The 16,705-nt window shown below is 51.9% G+C and overlaps 1 protein-coding gene across 1 annotated transcript; it reads right to left on the bottom strand.

Moving 5' to 3' along the window:
- Positions 1-1,234: 1,234 nt before the first annotated feature.
- On the bottom strand, positions 1,235-16,445 carry LOC132583833 (asialoglycoprotein receptor 1-like). Its single transcript, XM_060255519.1, has 9 exons — positions 16,138-16,445; positions 12,470-12,567; positions 11,778-11,894; positions 9,591-9,686; positions 8,494-8,565; positions 7,440-7,526; positions 4,151-4,302; positions 3,882-3,988; positions 1,235-1,935 (listed from the first exon to the last, which is right to left on the bottom strand). The coding sequence occupies exons 1-9, from the start codon at positions 16,155-16,157 to the stop codon at positions 1,785-1,787; spliced, it is 900 nt and encodes a 299-aa protein (XP_060111502.1). The 5' UTR covers positions 16,158-16,445; the 3' UTR covers positions 1,235-1,784.
- Between the last annotated feature and the right edge of the window lie 260 nt (positions 16,446-16,705).

The raw sequence follows: 16,705 nt of genomic DNA, 5'->3' as shown, positions 1-16,705 counted from the left end.
AGGCCGCTCTGCGACTCTGTCCTTGAAAGGGCAGCTTCTGGGAGAGCTCTCTCAGTTGTGGGGGAGGAAGGGAAAGGAGATTGTAGGCCGCTCTGCGACTCTGTCCTTGAAAGGGCAGCTGCTATGAGAGCTCTCTCAGCCCCAACTCACCCCACAGGGTGCCTGTTGTGGGGGAGGAAGATAAAGGAGATTGTAAGCCACTCTGAGTCTCTTATTCAGAGAGACGGGTGGGATATAAATCTGCAGTCGTCTTCTTCATGCACTGCCGTAAACCTGTGCATGGCTTGGCTCCCTCTTGGATTCCTGGCAGCTTTCTCCCTCTTTCATTTCCTTCCCTAGAAGCTCTTCTGTCCCACACAAACCTTGTCCTTCCTTTCTGGTATGTGTTGGAACTGAAACTGAAGTTTCCTTAGTCGCCTGTGACCTGCCTGAGCTTGAGGCTCCATAACAAGAGCCACCTAGATTCTGGGTGGAGACCAATCAAGCTTTAGGCCAGCCACGCACCTATAGTTGTGTGTGTTGGGTTTTAGGGTGGGGTCATTTGCATGCTTATAAGCAGGGCCCTTGGCCCTGGGAGGTGGTCCCCGTCTCTACCTTGCTATGCTGAATCACTGACTAAAGAGCTGAATTTACTATCTCCTGAGCGTCCTCATACTTTGAACTCAGAACATGACACTTTCTCTTGATGAACTATCATTCTAGCATCTCACCTACCCCCACGCCGAGTTTATGTTTACATAAAGGCTGCATGTTTTTTCTTCAAAGAGCCCTTTTTGTTCCAGCCTGAGTCACGTTTGGGTCCCACAATGTGGTGTCTGTGCCCACTGACACGTTTCCCAGTGCCCACTAAATATTTTTAGAAAAGGGGCTGAGGCCGGGTGGAGCTTTTGACCAGCAAGGTTACTGATTGGCTGTGTAGATTTTTTAAAATGTTGCTTTGTCAGCAGCTGTCTCCGCAGCATGAGGATCTTTCCTGTGTGACTGAAGGTGAGCCACGGTGGCCATTTTGTGTGGCTGGCTCCACCTCCTGTGGCAACCATTTTGTGGCTGCACCCACCACAGCGTATCAGAATTCCAAAGGTGTCCGCAGGCTCAAAAAGGCTGCGGCCTCCCAGTCTAAGCCTTCCCTGCCTCCCCACATCCAGCCACTGCATTCATAAATCACTGACCAGTCCTTTTTTAGAAAGAAAGGGAACTAAGTATTGCTTTTCACTCTGCCTAGTAAAGCCGCCTGTTGTTTTATTTGACTTTATTGGCATAATTTCAAAATAGGGCTATAAAAACTGTGAACAATAACAATTAAATAACAAGGAGAACTGCAGCAAAAGAATATGCAAGATTAAGCTAGAAGCAACTGGAAAAGGAGAACATCTAACAGGCCAGGAGCTGCGCAAAAGCCTCATGCTACAAGTTGATTTTACGTTTTAAAAATCCCAATTGAGGTGAGGGCCAGTTTCGCCCCCCCCCCCGCCCCCCCCCCAGCTGAACTGTTTGAATACTGAAGATGTATTATGGCAATTCCAGAGCAGCTGTGGAAACAACAGAAGCCCCAGCCTCTCTAACCAGGAGATTCTAAGAAACATGAGACCCTACTCAGAGACCATCTGCAGGGAAACATGAATTGCATGTGCAAGAGAAAATCTGTAGGCATCACGGTTGGGCAGTAGGTATGTAGGATCCCCCCATTCCGTTCCCTTTTTTCAGGCTGCAGAAGGAAGATTTGCTTATTGTGATGCTCTCTTCGTGGCGTGGGATTCGCTGCAGAATTCAGGGTCTCCTTTCCTCTAAACCTTTAGCTCCTGCTCACACATCCAGGCGAACCGGCGGGAACAGTGGTTGTCGTTCCAGAGACCACTCGCCACAGCATGGACACAGTCCTCCCCTCCCCCAAGGCCATGGCCGTACCAGTGGTCTGGCTGTCCTTCATCCCAGTCCCTAAAGCAAAAGAAATAAGAAAAAGGATACCCGTCCATCTTTCATTTTTTAAAAATAATAACAAATATGCAACCCTCACGTGCCACAATGACTCTGTAAGAATATGTGAGTTAAAATTCTGCATAAATCAACCAGTGAACTTTTGAAGCCTCTCTTGTGGCGATGATTCTTACCCACAACAGCTAAACATTAGGAAGAACTTCCTGACTGTTAGAGCGGTTCCTCAGTGGAACAGACTTCCTCCTTTGGAGGTGGTGGGCTCTCCTTCCTTGGAGGTTTTTAAGCAGAGGCTGGAGGGCCATCTGACAGCAATGAAGATCCTGTGAATTTAGGGGGAGGTATTTGTGAGTGTCCTGCATTATGCAGGAGGTTGGATTAGATGACCCTAGAGGCCCCTTCCAACTCTAGGATTCTAACTTCCTGACCGTTAGAGCGATTCCTCAGTGGAACAGGCTTCCTCCTCGGGAGGTGGTGTGCTCTCCTTCCTTGGAGGTCTTTAAACAGAGGCTAGATGGCCACCTGACAGCAATGAGGATCCTGTGAATTTAGGGGGAGGTGTTTGTGAGTTCCTTGCATTGTGCAGGGGGTTGGACTAGATGACCCTGGAGGTCCCTTCCAACTCTATGATTCCTTCCTTCCAGTTTCCTCAGGAGGTGGTGGGCTCTCCTTCCTTGGAGGTTTTTAAACAGAGGCTAGATGGCCACCTGACAGCAATGAGGATCCTGTGAATTTAGGGGGAGGTGTTTGTGAGTTTCCTGCATTGTGCAGGGGGTTGGGCTAGGTGACCCTGGGAGGTCCCTTTCAACTCTATGATTCCTTCCTTCCGGCTTCCTCGGGAGGTGGTAGGTTCTCTTTCCTTGGAGGTTTTTAAACAGAGGCTAGATGGCCATCTGGCAGCAATGAAGATCCTGTGAATGTAGGGGGAAGAATTTGTGAGTTTCCTGCACTGTGCAGGGGGTTGGACTAGATGACCCTGGAGGTGCCTTCCAACTCTATGACTCCTTCCTTCCTTCCAGTTTCCTCAGGAGGTGGTGGGCTCTCCTTCCTTGGAGGTTTTTAAACAGAGGCTACTAGATGACCATCTAACAGCAATGTGGATTCTGTGAATTAGGCAGATCATGGGAAGGAGGGCAGGAAGGACTGCCTCAGTGGTTAGTTCTCATGGCCCCTTCTTTCATGCCCAGGGAAATGCTGTTTGCCACTTTGGGGTCAGGCAGTAATTTTTCTCCAGGCCAGATTGGCCAAGGATCCTGGAGGGTTTTTGTCATCTTCTGGTCATGGAGCCTGCAGGGGTCACTGAGGATGTATGGCTGGCGGTGGGGGGAGGTATTTGTGAATTTCCTGCATGGGGTTAGACTATATGACCCTGGAGGTCCCTTCCACTTCTATGATTCTAAGAAAGAACCAAAGTTTTTGGGACAGAACTGATGAGAATTTATATGGACAGGAAGAGGTCAGCTGGCTCTGCTTCAGCTGGCTTGCAGCTTCTCTCCTCAGGCAGTCCAGGCAAAAAAAAGGCTTTACATTTCCCATTCCATCTGCACAACAAAAAGGGCTAGAGAATTTTATTTAGTGAAAGTTAACAATTCAGGTTGAAGGCATAGCATATTTCCAAGGGGCGTTGCCCCCATGCGTACCTCCATATTTATGGAGCTCTGCCCCAGAAAGCTAGAAAGAAGGCACATGCACCAGGACATCCCCATTTGTTGACCCCACCACGAGCATTTAGCAGCCGCAGCAAGAGTAGGAGAAAGAGAAGGAGGAGGAGGAGAAGAAAGGATTATATGTAATTTAAAGGAATAAGGAAGCAGGAAGAAATCAAGGCGGTGCTCCGTAAAGAAGTGAAGGTATAATTTCCCAGTAATCTTCTCAGAGGTGAATGGAAGGCATGACACAAGAGATCAGAGCAGGGACAAACTGAGGGGGACGCGGCTCATGGAACTCACTCAGAGAGTACGGTGTAGCCTGTTCCATCCACCCATTTCCAGGTGCCACCGGAATCTGTCAGGCCAATCCACATGAAAGACGACTGCCTGAGCTGATCCACAAATTTCTAACAAGAGGAAACACATGCTGAAATGTTATCCTGCAGCACAGCCTCACCTCATCCAAAGCAGGGTACTGGGGCGTGCTTCTCAACAGACAGCATACCCTTCCCCACTCTCTATGGCTCCCCCACCTGGAACCCTGGAGGGATGTCAGTCACGCCACCTACTCTCTCTTCAGGTGAATTGAAGACAACCAGGTGGGAATCTCGGCGTTCACAGTCCTGTTTTGCCTCTGTCCATGACCGCTGTGAACGGGACAACCAATAGCAGCTCTCATGGTGCACTGCCCAGCCCTTAGGACAACAGCCGGACTTACTGCCTGTGGGGAGAAGAGAAATCAGAGCATTACCCCTGGGCCACCAAGGACATGGACACATGTGCCACTTCTGGGGCTGGATCCAGCCACTGTTTTCACTCAATCTTGATCAATTCTTCTCCTGATATGGCTTTTGTCCATGAAGCTCCCGTGGTCACACCCGTAACTTTCCTTAAGAACATAAGAAGAGCCCTGCTGGGTCAGACCAGTGAGGGCCCATCTAGTCCAACCTCCTGTCTCACACGGGCCAGCCAACCAGTTCCTCTGTAGGGCGAGCAACAGGGCAGAGAGGCCGAGGCCTTCCCCTGAGGAGAACATCTGAAGAGCCCTGCTGGATCAGACCAAGGAGGGTCCCTCTAGTCCAGCATCTTGTCTCACCCAGTGGCCAACCAGTTCCTCTGAAGGGCCAACAACAGGGCAGAGAGGCCGGGGCCTTCCCTTGAGAAGAACATCTGAAGAGCCCTGCTGGATCAGACCAGTGAGGGTCTATCTAGTCCAGCCTCCTGCCTCACACAGTGGCCAACCAGTTCCTCTGAAGGGCCAACAACAGGGCAGAGAGGCTGAGGCCTTCCCCTGAGAAGAACATTAGAAGAGCCCTGCTGGATCAGACCAGTGAGGGCCCATCTAGTCCAACCTCCTATCTCACACAGGGGCCAGCCAACCAGTTCCTCTGTAGGGCGAGCAACAGGGCAGAGAGGCCGAGGCCTTCCCCTGAGGAGAACATCTGAAGAGCCCTGCTGGATCAGACCAGTGAGGGTCCCTCTAGCCCAGCATCTTGTCTCACCCAGTGGCCAACCAGTTCCTCTGAAGGACCAACAGCAGGGCAGAGAGGCCAAGGACTTCCCCTGAGAAGAACATCAGAAAAGCCCTGCTGGATCAGACCAGTGAGGGTCCATCTAGTCCAGCCTCCGGTCTCACACAGGGGCCAACCAGTTCCTCTGTAGGGCGAGCAACAGGGCAGAGAGGCTGAGGCCTTCCCCTGAGAAGAACATCTGAGGAGCCCTGCTGGATCAGACCAGTGAGGGTCCCTCTAGCCCAGCATCTTGTCTCACCCAGTGGCCAACCAGTTCCTCTGTAGGGCCAACAGCAGGGCAGAGAGGCCGAGGACTTCCCCTGAGAAGAACATCAGAAGAGCCCTGTTGGGTCAGACCAGTGAGTGTCCATTTAGTCCAGCCTCCAGTCTCACACAGTGGCCAACCAGTTCCTCTGGAGGGCCAACAACAGGGCAGAGAGGCCGAGGCCTTCCCTTGAGAAGAACATCAGAAGAGCCCTGCTGGGTCAGACCAGTGAGGGTCCCTCTAGTCCAGCCTCCTGTCTCACACAGTGGCCAACCAGTTCCTCTGGAGGGCCAACAACAGGGCAGAGAGGCCGAGGTCTTCCCCTGATAAGAACATCAGAAGAGCCCTGCTGGGCAGAGCCAGTGAGGGTCCATCTAGTCCAGCATCTTGTCTCACAAAGGGGCCAACCAGTTCCTCTGAAGGGCCAACAACAGGGCAGAGAGGTCAAGGCTTTCCCCTGAGAAGATCATCAGAAGAGCCCTGCTGGATCAGACCAGTGAGGATCCACCTAGTGCAGCCTCCTGTCTCACACAGTGGCCAGCCGGTTCCTCTGGAGGGCCAACAACAGGGCAGAGAGGCTGAGGCCTTCCCCTAAGAAGAACATCAGAAGAGCCCTGCTGGGTCAGACCATGCTTGGCATGCAGAAGTTCTCAAGCTCAATTCCCGGCATCTCCACTTAAAAGGGCCAGGTACTAAGTGATGTCGAAGACCTCTCTCCATGATCCTGTGGAGGGGCTGCCCATCTGAGTAGACAATACTGAGCTGGTCTGAATCGGTATAAGACAACTTCATGCATTTCTTTTCACCTGAGAAAAGACTGGCTCGGTCCATCCCCTCACTTGGCACACATACCTTGGCTTGATTCCTTCTGCCTTCACCTAAGCTGGGGGTCCCAGTCTGGTTAATCTGGTGGGCACTTTTTGGAATTTTGAGGAACATCACAAAATGGTGGCCACAGTAGCCAACCACAAAATGGCTTCTATGTTGGCCAGAGCTCTTCATAAAAAGCTGGATAGCTGAAAGTTGAGTATCTCCCTACAACAGAGGCTGTTGGTTTTGCTGCCTGCGGGGGCAACTTTGGGGCCCACCTTCCTGGGAGGAGGAGGCTGGATTTATACCCCACCCCTCAGTACCCAAAGGAGTCTCAGCAGCTTACAATCTTCTTCCCCCCCCCAACAGACACCCTGTGAGGCAGGTGGGGCTGAGAGAGCTCTGACAAAAACTGCTCTTGAAAGGAACAGCTCTGCGAGAACTTGTGACTGACACAAAGTCACATCAGCAGCTGCAAGTGGAGGAGTGGGAAATCAAACCCGGTTCTCCCGGATAAGAGTCCGTGCACGTAGCCATTACACCAAGAAGGCTCTCTACAGAGACATTTCTACAGGGAACTTTGGAATACTGACGGGCAGAAAAAGGGCTGGGAGGATGAGAAGCACCCCAAGGGGAGGGCAGCACTTTCACCTAGTGCCCAAAGCTGGCACCACGCCACTGTCTGTGGGGAGGATGTTCTCCAGTCCGGAGAAGCGTGCATCCAGCAATCTGGGGGGTAAACAGAAAGTCCATAGCGGGGCACTTCAAAGCACAGGCCTTTGGGCCCCACGGCTCTTCTTTGTGGAGGAAAGTGCCGTTGGCTCCCAGCTGGCTTCTGGAGGAGACAAGCAGAGGTAGTTTTGCCATCGCAGGAGTTGTCCTTGAAAGTGCAGCTGCTGTGAGAGCTCTCTCAGCCCCACCCACCTCGCAGGGTGTCTGTTGGGGGTGGGGGGAGATAGAGGAGATTGTAAGGTGCTCTGAGTCTCTGATTCAGAGAGAAGGGTGGGGTATAAATCTGCAGTCTTCTTCTTCTCCTTTTGCTTCAGACCAACACAGGTGTCCACCTGGATCTATATTCCGATCATATGAAGGTCGAGGGGGGGAGGAGAAAGGGACAGTCCCAACTAGCAAGCCACACGACAAGACCATAACAAAGCCTTTTTCCTTGATGTCATCGTATCCTCCATCTCATATCCTTGATCTCTTATTCCTTGACCCATATCTCTCCTCCCTCCCCCACCCCGACCACTGTGCCTTCTTGGTGTCCAATACCATTGCTTTTTAGCTCCACCAGCTGACAACGCAGCGAGTTCGAGTCCTGATGCAAGGTCTCCAGCAAGCTTTCCAGCCGCTTCTTGACTGATGGAGGAAAGAGACAGGAGAAAGGGAGTGTGAGCCCCACTTACGGTTGCCAGCCTCCAGGTGGGATAGGCAATAGAAGTTAAACAACTACTGTGACGGTAAACAAGGAATATAGCAACCATTAAAAACTTTCATATATTTTAATGCTCAACGTTTTAAATTTTACAAACTTCATATCATAATAAAAATCCAATTTAAATATCCATTCATATATTTCATATTGTAAATTAGGCATACTTCATGTTGTAAAAGAGGTCCAATGTTAACATTTCCATATTGCAAAAAAAGTCTATGAGCACTCGGATATAGGTCCATTTCATCAATAGACTTCCTCAGGAGGAATGCCTTTCTATGTTTTCTCAGGAGTAACAACCACTAGTACTGACCAACGTTCGTGATTCTTCTTATCACATCTTTTCTGTCAATCACTCCAAGACACTTAAGTGTGTACATTTTTCCTATAGGAGCTAGAGCCAGTACAAACTGATACATTTAACCAGATGCTAAAACCTTCTGGAGTTTGCTGGAGTATGAATATATTCAGATGTTCTTCAGATGGCCATTTGCTCTTATTTACTTAGTTAATATATTTTTATTTTTAACGTTGAGCAGGCCCTTCTTTTTGCAGCGATTTTAGCTCAAAACACTTACGTAAGTGTATGGTTGCAAACATACCAGTACTGTGCCTATCCTGAATTCAATACCTCTTAGAATTTACTGGCAATTGCCCTATGCACAGGAGAAAAGGAGTGTGAGCCCCACTAACGGTTGCCAATCTCCAGGTGGGGCCTGGTGATCTCCCAGAAGTACAGCTGTTTCTCCAGACTACAGAGACCAGGATGAGGCCTGGCCCAGTCTGCTTGGGGCTTAGTCCCCACCCATCACATTTGTTCCCTGCAGGGCCCCCCTCCGCCGCCGCCACAAGGGAGGCAATGTGATCCCCACGCACAGTCAGGGTCCCCACCTTTCTCTGTCTCGTTGATCTCAAGGGTCAAGGTTTGCTCCAGCGTGGCCAGCCTCGTCCCAGTGCTGTTCCCTGGAACGGATGAGAGAAAGAGAACGGGAGAAAGGGCTGCGGGCCTCCAGGTGCGGCCTGGAGAGCTACTAGAATTGAAGCTGCTCTCTGGACAAGAGGGGTCAGCCCCCCCTGGAGAAAATGGCTGCTTTGGAAGGAAACTCTATGGCAGGGGTGTCAAACATGTGGCCTGTGGGCTGAATCAGGCCCCCCGGAGGGCTCCTATCAGGCCCCCAAGTGACTGGCTCTCATCTGTTTCCTTCTCCCTCTCTCTTGCTTCCTTCTCCATCACAGTTTGCTTTGCCAGGTTTGCTCAGTCGCACAGGAGCTACAGAGGAAGGGGGGAGGCAGAGCACGCTTTGCCAGGCTCTCTCAATCACACAGTATAGCTACTGAGCCAACTCTCTCTTCCTTCTATTGGCTGTGGCTCCTCCCTCTCCTTGTCGCCTGGGGAGAAGAAAAGAGCCAGAGCTTCCTTTGCCCAGTTCCCTGGGTCCCGTGGGAGAGATACAAACAAAACACCTTTCATATTAATGCTAACATTTTAAGCATGTTTTACTTTAAGGGTGTTTTTTTAAATCCTTAATTGTGTTTGTGTCCTTTATAAAGTTTATATCTCTGCTACCTAATCTTAAGCAGGTACCTGTATGGCCCTGCCTGACATGGGCCTGCCCAACAAGATCTCATTTATGTCAGTTCCAGCCCTCATGAGAAATGAGTTTGACACCCCTGCTCTATGGCATTAGACGTCCTCCCCTGTCCAATTTCCCGATCTAGAGCTGGCAACCAGCTTTGATTCCAAGGCTGGACCGCCCCACCCCAACAGAACCCTTCCCTCTGCTGGGCAGCATTGTAGCGGGGGTGGGGGAGGTGTTTCTGGATGACAAGCGAGAAGCACAAGGGGAGAGAGGGAACCCACCACTTCCTCCCCCTGCAAGGGCCACCATCTGTGCAGGCCACCTTCTTGTCACCACAGAAACCTCCCAGACGTGGGAGGGTGGCCTCTTGCCCCACCCCTGTTCCCAAGCCCCTCCCCCTCCACTCACTCTTCTGCTGGAGGCTGGCGAGGCCCACGGAGACGGTCTTGTTAAAGCTCTGGAGGGACTCCCACGTCCCCTGTTGGTCTGTGCTGAGCTGAGCCCCTGGCAGGAAGAAAGAGGAAGCGGGCACTGGGGAGCGGGCATGCTGACGGATGCCCCCTGGCTGGCACATACACCGTGCATGTTCATCTCCACCTCGCACACTGACAGCCAAATCACGCCCGTTCCCCGCTCACCTGCTGGGGAATCTCCTATGACTTCTCCCCCCCACAACAGACACCCTGTGAGGTGGGTGTGGCTGAGAGGGCTCTCACAGCAGCTGCCCTTTCAAGGACAACCTCTGCCAGAGCTATGGCTGACCCAAGGCCATTCCAGCAGCTGCAAGTGGAGGAGTGGGGAATCAAACCCGATTCTCCCAGATAAGAGTCCGCACACTTAACCACTACAGCAAACTGGCTCTCACAATCTCCTTTCCCTTACTCCCTCACAACAGACACCCTGTGAGGTGGGTGGGGCTGGGAGGGCTCTCACAGCACTGCCCTTTCAAGGACAACCTCTGCCAGAGCTATGGCTGACCCAAGGCCATTCCAGCAGCTGCAAGGGGAGGAGTGGGGAATCAAACCCGGTTCTCCCAGATAAGAGTCTGCACACTTAACCACTGCACCAAACCGGCTCTCTTCCTCCACCACAACAGACACCCTGTGAGGTGGGTGGGGGTGAGAGAGCTCTCACAGAAGCTGCCCTTTCAAGGACAACTCTTACAAGAGCTATGGCTAACCCCAGGCCATTCCAGCAGCTGCAAGTGGAGGAGTGGGGAATCAAACCCGGTTCTCCCAGATAAGAGAGCTCTGGCTGACCCCAGGCCATTCCAGCAGCTGCAAGTGGAGGAGTGGGGAATCAAACCCGGTTCTCCCAGATAAGAGAGCTCTGGCTGACCCAAGGCCATGCCAACAGGTGCAAGTGGAGGAGTGGGGAGTCAAACCCGGTTCTCCCAGATAAGAGAGCTCTGGCTGACCCAAGGCCATGCCAGCAGGTGCAAGCGGAGGAGTGGGGAATCAAACCCCGTTCTCCCAGATAAGAGAGCTCTGGCTGACCCAAGGCCATGCCAGCAGGTGCAAGTGGAGGAGTGGGGAATCAAACCCGGTTCTCCCAGATAAGAGTCCGCTTACTTAACCACTTCACCAAACTGGCTCCACGAAAACTCCTCCTGGGCCACCAATTGGGTTAGTCTTTCAGGTGTTCCTGGACTCTGGCTCTTTCCACTTGCCTCCCCCGACAGGGTTATTATCATGGCTGGCCCTAGGGCTCATAGCACCCCAGGCAGTCTTGCCACCCCCTGCCCCCCCCCCCGCGGTGCCGTGCCCACCACACCACCCCGGATCACCTAATCAGCGGCAGGGGTGGCTTTTAAAGAGCCTGGGAAGTGCGGTGCTTCACTGCCCGTTCCCGGGCATTAAAATTGTGATGAAGAGGAGGAGGCAAAAAGGGATTTGCCTAGGGGGCGGGGCAGGGGGAGGCTGAATTTGGCACCCCCGCCCTGCAGGTGCCCTATATAATTGCCTAGTTTGCCTAGTGGGCAGGCCGGCCAGCCCTGGTTGTTATGAGGCTAAACTAGAAGTGGGGAATATGTGTTTTTCTACACGGAGCTCCTAACTCCTAACTCAGCCACTCACTCCTGGCACAAAGACGTCCTTCCCATCCACCGTTGCCAACTTCCAGGTGGAACCTGGAATTACAGCTGACATCCAGACAGCAGAGATCAGTTCCCAAAATGGATGCGCTGGAGGGTGGGCTGTACGACATTGTTCCCAGCTGAGGTCCCTCCCCAAACCCCACCCTCCCCAAGGCAACATCCAGGAATTCACAACCCACCCTATCCATGGCCCAACCACATCTGCTTTGTGTCTTCTGCAACTCTCTCCTCGCTTCCAGTCCCCCCCACAAAGTGTCAGGCAGCTTCAAGGCATTTTGTTGCCTCACCTGCTCCTGAGCCTGCACCATCTCCAGCTGGATCCAGGCCCTGCCCTGCTGCAACTCCGCAGGGATCTGCCTCGAACTCGGACCAGGGCAGCCCAGATCCAGAAGGTGGCTCCTGTTGTCTCTCAGGAGAGTAAATCGAGGCCCTGCAGAGTGTTGGCACCCTCGCCCCTTTCCGCTGGCCAGAGAATCCTGCCCCCTCCCCCCACCACTCACCCTTGATGCCCAGTGTGATGACCAAGAGGCTGAGCACCGCGCAGAGGCCAGTCACAGCGAGGAGGAGGCGGCCGGTGGGGCAGATGCGTTGCCATGCCGACCGGGGGAAAGGCGGCACTGTGGACACCCCAGGAAGAAACTTCGTTACCCCAAGAGGCTCCCCCACCCCGCAACGTCTTTCCAGGCTTGCCTGCGTGGCCCCTGCCCAGAGACTTCAAGCAAGCACCCACCCCCTCGTCCAGCCAGGGGATTAAGGAAACCTGGATGTTTTTGTGAACTGGAAGAGGCTCTTGAGAGAAAACACCCAGGAGTCCAGGAAGGGAACTCCAGCTGGGCCAGGAGGCCAGAATCATAGAGTTGGAAGGGACCTCCAGGGTCATCTAGTCCAATCCCCTGCACCATGCAGGAAACTCACAAACCCCTCCACCTAAATTCACAGGATCCACATTGCTGTTAGGTGGCCATCTAGCCTCTGTTTGAAAACCTCCAAGGAAGGAGAGCCCACCACCTCCCGAGGAAGCCTGTTCCACGGAGGAACACCTCTAATGGCCAGGAAGTTCTTCCTAATGCTGAGCCAGTAACTCTTCTGATTTAATTTCAACCCATCGGTTCTAGTCCTACCTTCTGAGGCCACAGAAAACAATTCCACACCATCCAGCCCCACTTGTTAAAATCCCCAGATCTCAAGGCACCTTTCCCAAACTGTGTTCCTCCTTCATCTGCTGTGTCCACGGACTTGAAGTCTCGGAAGTCTTGGCCTACTGTGGGTTCAGGTTCCAATGAACTAAAGCTGGAAAGGTGGAGGAAAGTCCTGGGTTAGAATCATAGAATAATAGAGTCGCAAGGAACCTCTAGAGTCATCTAGTCCAACCCCCTGCACAATGCAGGAAACTCACAAACACCTTCCCCTAAATTCACATAATCTTCATTGCTGTCAGATGGCCATCTAGCCTCTCTTTAAAAACCTCCAACGAAGGAGAGCCCACCATCTTCCGAGGTGGAAGCCTGTTCCACTGAGGAATGGCTCTAGCCGTCAGGAAGTTCCTAATGCTGAGTCAGAAACTCTTTTGATTTAATTTCAACCCCTTGGTTCTGGTCCTACCTTCTGGGGCCACAGAAAACAATTTCACCCCATCCTCTATAGGACAGCCTTTCAAGTACTTGAAGATGGTGATCATATCACCTTTCAGTCGCCTCCTCTCCAGACTAAACATGCCCAGCTCCTTCAACATTTCCTCGTAGGTCTCCATACCCCTCATCATCTTCGATGCCCTCTTCTGGACCCATTCCAGAGTGTTGGACTGGATGGGCCTGATCCAACATGGCTTCTCTTATGTTCTTAAAATGTGGTGCCCAAAACTGAACACAAGACTCCAGGTGAGGTCTTACCAGAGCAGAGTAAAGCGATACCATCACATCACGTGATCTGGACACTATACTTCTCTTGATACAGCCCAAAATTGCATTTGCCTTTTTAGCCACTGCATCACACTGTTGACTCATGTTCAGCGCATGATCCACTAAGACCCCTAGATCCTTTTCGCACATACTACTGCTAAGACAAGTCTCCCCCATTCTATAACCATGCATTGGATTTTCCCTACCTAAATGCAGAACTTCACATTTATCCATGTTAAAATTCATTGTATTGATTTTAGCCCAGTTTTCCAGCCTGTCAAGGTCATCCTGTATTCTGTTTCTGTCTTCTTCTGTGTTTGCAACCCCTCCCAATTTAGTATCATCGGCAAATTTAATAAGCGTTCCCTCTATTCCTTCATCCAAATCAATGATAAAGATGTTGAACAAAACAGGTCCCAGGACAGATCCTTGAGGCACTCCACTTGTCACTCCTCTCCAAGAGGATGAGGAACCATTCACAAGCACTCTTTGGGTGCGATCTGTCAACCAGTTACAGACCCACCTAACGGTAACAGGATCCAAACCACATTTTACCAACTCGTCAACAAGGATAGTATGTGGAACCTTATCAAAAGCCTTATTGAAATCAAGATAAATGATGTCTAGAGCATTCCCCTGATCCAGCAAGGTAGTCACTTTCTCAAAAAAAGAGATCAGGTTAGTCTGACATGACTTGTTCTTGAGAAACCCATGCTGATCACATCCATTCTTTCTAAATGTTCCAGGACCGAATGATGATTTGTTCTAAAACTTTTCCAGGTATAGACGTCAAGCTGATGGGTCGGTAGTTACTGGATCGTCTTTTTCCCCCTTCTTGAAGATGGGGACAACATTCGCCCGCCTCCAGTCTTCCGGCACCTCTTCTGTTCTCCAAGAATTCTCAAAAATAATAGCTAGAGGCTGAGAAATTACATCTGCAAGCTCTTTTAGAACCCTTGGATGCAATTCATCTGGCCCTGAGGACTTAGTTTACTCATTACTCATCATTCAGCCATGAAGCCCACTGGATAATCCCAAACACATCACCCACTCTCTCCGTCTGACCCACCTTACAGGGTGGCTGTGAACATAACTGACTATTTTCAAGATAAGTGAGCTCCAGTTTTGGGCCTCGGATTCTGAGGGGGTCTTTATATACAGGAAAACAACTATGTTGCCATTTTATTAGTACTCTTATGGGGCTTCTTAAACGCAACAGATAGTGTGGGGCCTCCGAATATTTTAATCTAGCCCTGGGTGTGATGCTAAAAAGTTGGGGAGATGAAAAAAAGTGGGAAGCAGGATGGAAAAAAGACACACCAAGACTGTTAGCTGGGTTTAAAATCCTGAAAGAGCTGTTTTCCTCGATTGGCATAACCACAGCTTGGTGGTATTGATGTCAAAAGCAATGTGGCCATATAAGACTCCACAGATGTAGATTTGTAGGTGTGTAGATTGTATAGAGCGATGGCCACAGGAACAGACAGCTTTAAAAGGGGATCAGGCACATCGGTAGAGGAGAGGTCTGTCTTGTCTGTGGCTGCTTGCCATGGTGATTAAAGGGAACCTCCACGTTCAGAGGCAGTCAACCCGTTGCCAGGAGGCAACATCAGTGGAAGGCCTCGGCCTCTCTGCCCTGTTCTTGACCCTCCAGAGGAACTGGTTGGCCACTGTGAGAGACAGGAGGCTGGACTAGGTGGACCCTAACAGGTCTGACCCAGCAGGGCTCTTCTGAGGTTCTTCTCAGGGGAAGGCCTCAGCCTCTCTGCCCTGTTGTTGGCCCTCCAGAGGAACTGGGTGGCCACTGTGTGAGACAGGAGGCTGGACTGGATGGGCCCTCACTGGTCTGATCCAGCAGGGCTCTTCTGAGGTTCTTCTCAGGGGAAGGCCTCGGCCTCTCTGCCCTGTTGTTGGCCCTGCAGAGGAACTGGTTGGCCCCTGTGTGAGACAGGAGGCTGGACTAGATGGACCCTCCCTGGTCTGATCCAGCAGGGCTCTTCTGAGGTTCTTCTCAGGGGAAGGCCTCGGCCTCTCTGCCCTGTTGTTGGCCCTGCAGAGGAACTGGTTGGCCCCTGTGTGAGACAGGAGGCTGGACTAAATGGACCATCCCTGGTCTCATCCAGCAGGGCTCTTCTGAGGTTCTTCTCAGGGGAAGGCCACAGCCTCTCTGCCCTGTTGTTGGCCCTCCAGAGGAACTGGGTGGCCACTGTGTGAGACAGGAGGCTGGACTGGATGGGCCCTCCCTGGTCTGATCCAGCAGGGCTTTTCAGAGGTTCTTATCAAAGGAAGACCAAGGCCTCTCTGCCCTGTTGTTGGCCCTCCAGAGGAATGGCTTGGCCACTGTGTGAGACAGGATGCTGGACTAGATGGACCCTCAGTGGTCTGATCCAGGAGGGCTCTTCTGACGTTCTTCTTAAGTTAGAGTGGCCTCTGACCCCAACTGTCTGAGGAGTTGTTGCTTGACTCTTAAGCAGTAAGGGAAACACCCTCTGTATATGCTCAGAGGATTACATGCTGCCTCCCACATTCCATAGCTCTAGCAGTAAGAGGCTGTGGTGATTAACTTTACAGAAGATGGGGAAAGAAACAGCTCAATAACATGGTTCTCCCCCTCCAGGGACCTTCTCCTACGCAAGACCCATTGAAAAAGCTTGGAGTTCACCTCTGTTTCATTTCAAAGGGGGTTGTGGAGGAGGATCAAACTGGGGGGGATTGGGGCCCAGGGATCAACTCTACCTGCCTCTCTCCCAGCTGGCCCTGAAATCAACATCCTTTCTATCACGGAAGGTCTTCTTCTGACTGCAGCCACCCCTGCTAGTCACAATTCCTGCACTTTGAGCTGCTGGGCACCCTTGTCAAGTCCCAGGGAGCAAGGCTGCAGAGTTCCCGGCCCGGCCCTCACCATCCGACACGGTCAACATTTCTAACGCTACTCCAGACCTCTTCACTTCACGCAACTTACTTAGCAAAAGACGCGGCCATTCCACCCAGTCGTAGGTCGGTCGGATGCAGTCAAACTTCCGCTCTCCCAACATCCAGTCAGAAATGGTGAGCAGGGCAAACTTTGGACAAAGCCAAGGCCAGCCAGTGGGCGGATTGCTCAACAGAGACCCGTGGCAGGGCACAGCCACAGTCTCTGGGAGAGATCTGCGGGGCCCTCCAACGGTAGTTGTGGAAGAGGGGAGCAGACAGGGTTTGCTGTGACCTGGGTCTTCCTTTGCCCACTTCTCTCTCTCTCTCTCTCTCTCTCTGGGGAGGCTCCCAGGTTAGACCTTTTCTCTCACTAACTATCACCAAAGTTGCCCCCACCAGGGCAACCTTTGATCGGTCAATATTATTTTCTGCCAGCATTCAAATGCGAAGCCGCCCAAAGTACTTTTCAAAAATAAAAGAGCCCCTGCCAGCTGGCAACACCCCAAGGCACCGTGCATGCAGTCGGGGCTGGATCCTGCCGCTCTACAGTCCCTTGAGCCAGAGGAAGGGTTCACACTGAGCTGTGGAAGGGCAGAACCCAGCTCTCCGTTAGGAAT

The sequence above is a fragment of the Heteronotia binoei genome, chromosome 15 (genome assembly GCF_032191835.1).
Source record: "Heteronotia binoei isolate CCM8104 ecotype False Entrance Well chromosome 15, APGP_CSIRO_Hbin_v1, whole genome shotgun sequence".
NCBI lineage: Eukaryota > Metazoa > Chordata > Lepidosauria > Squamata > Gekkonidae > Heteronotia > Heteronotia binoei.
Note: the sequence above shows the minus strand (reverse complement) of the source record. Positions and strands in the feature narration are given on the sequence as shown.

Excerpts from the sequence above, each read along its gene's own strand:
- LOC132583833 (XM_060255519.1), bottom strand. The coding sequence starts at position 16,157 with ATGGCCGCGTCTTTTGCTAA. Across the intron at positions 12,568-16,137 it reads ATGGCCGCGTCTTTTGCTAA|CTTTAGTTCATTGGAACCTG; the intron begins GTAAGTTGCGTG and ends CCACCTTTCCAG. Across the intron at positions 3,989-4,150 it reads TCAATTCACCTGAAGAGAGA|AAATTTGTGGATCAGCTCAG; the intron begins GTAGGTGGCGTG and ends TCCTCTTGTTAG.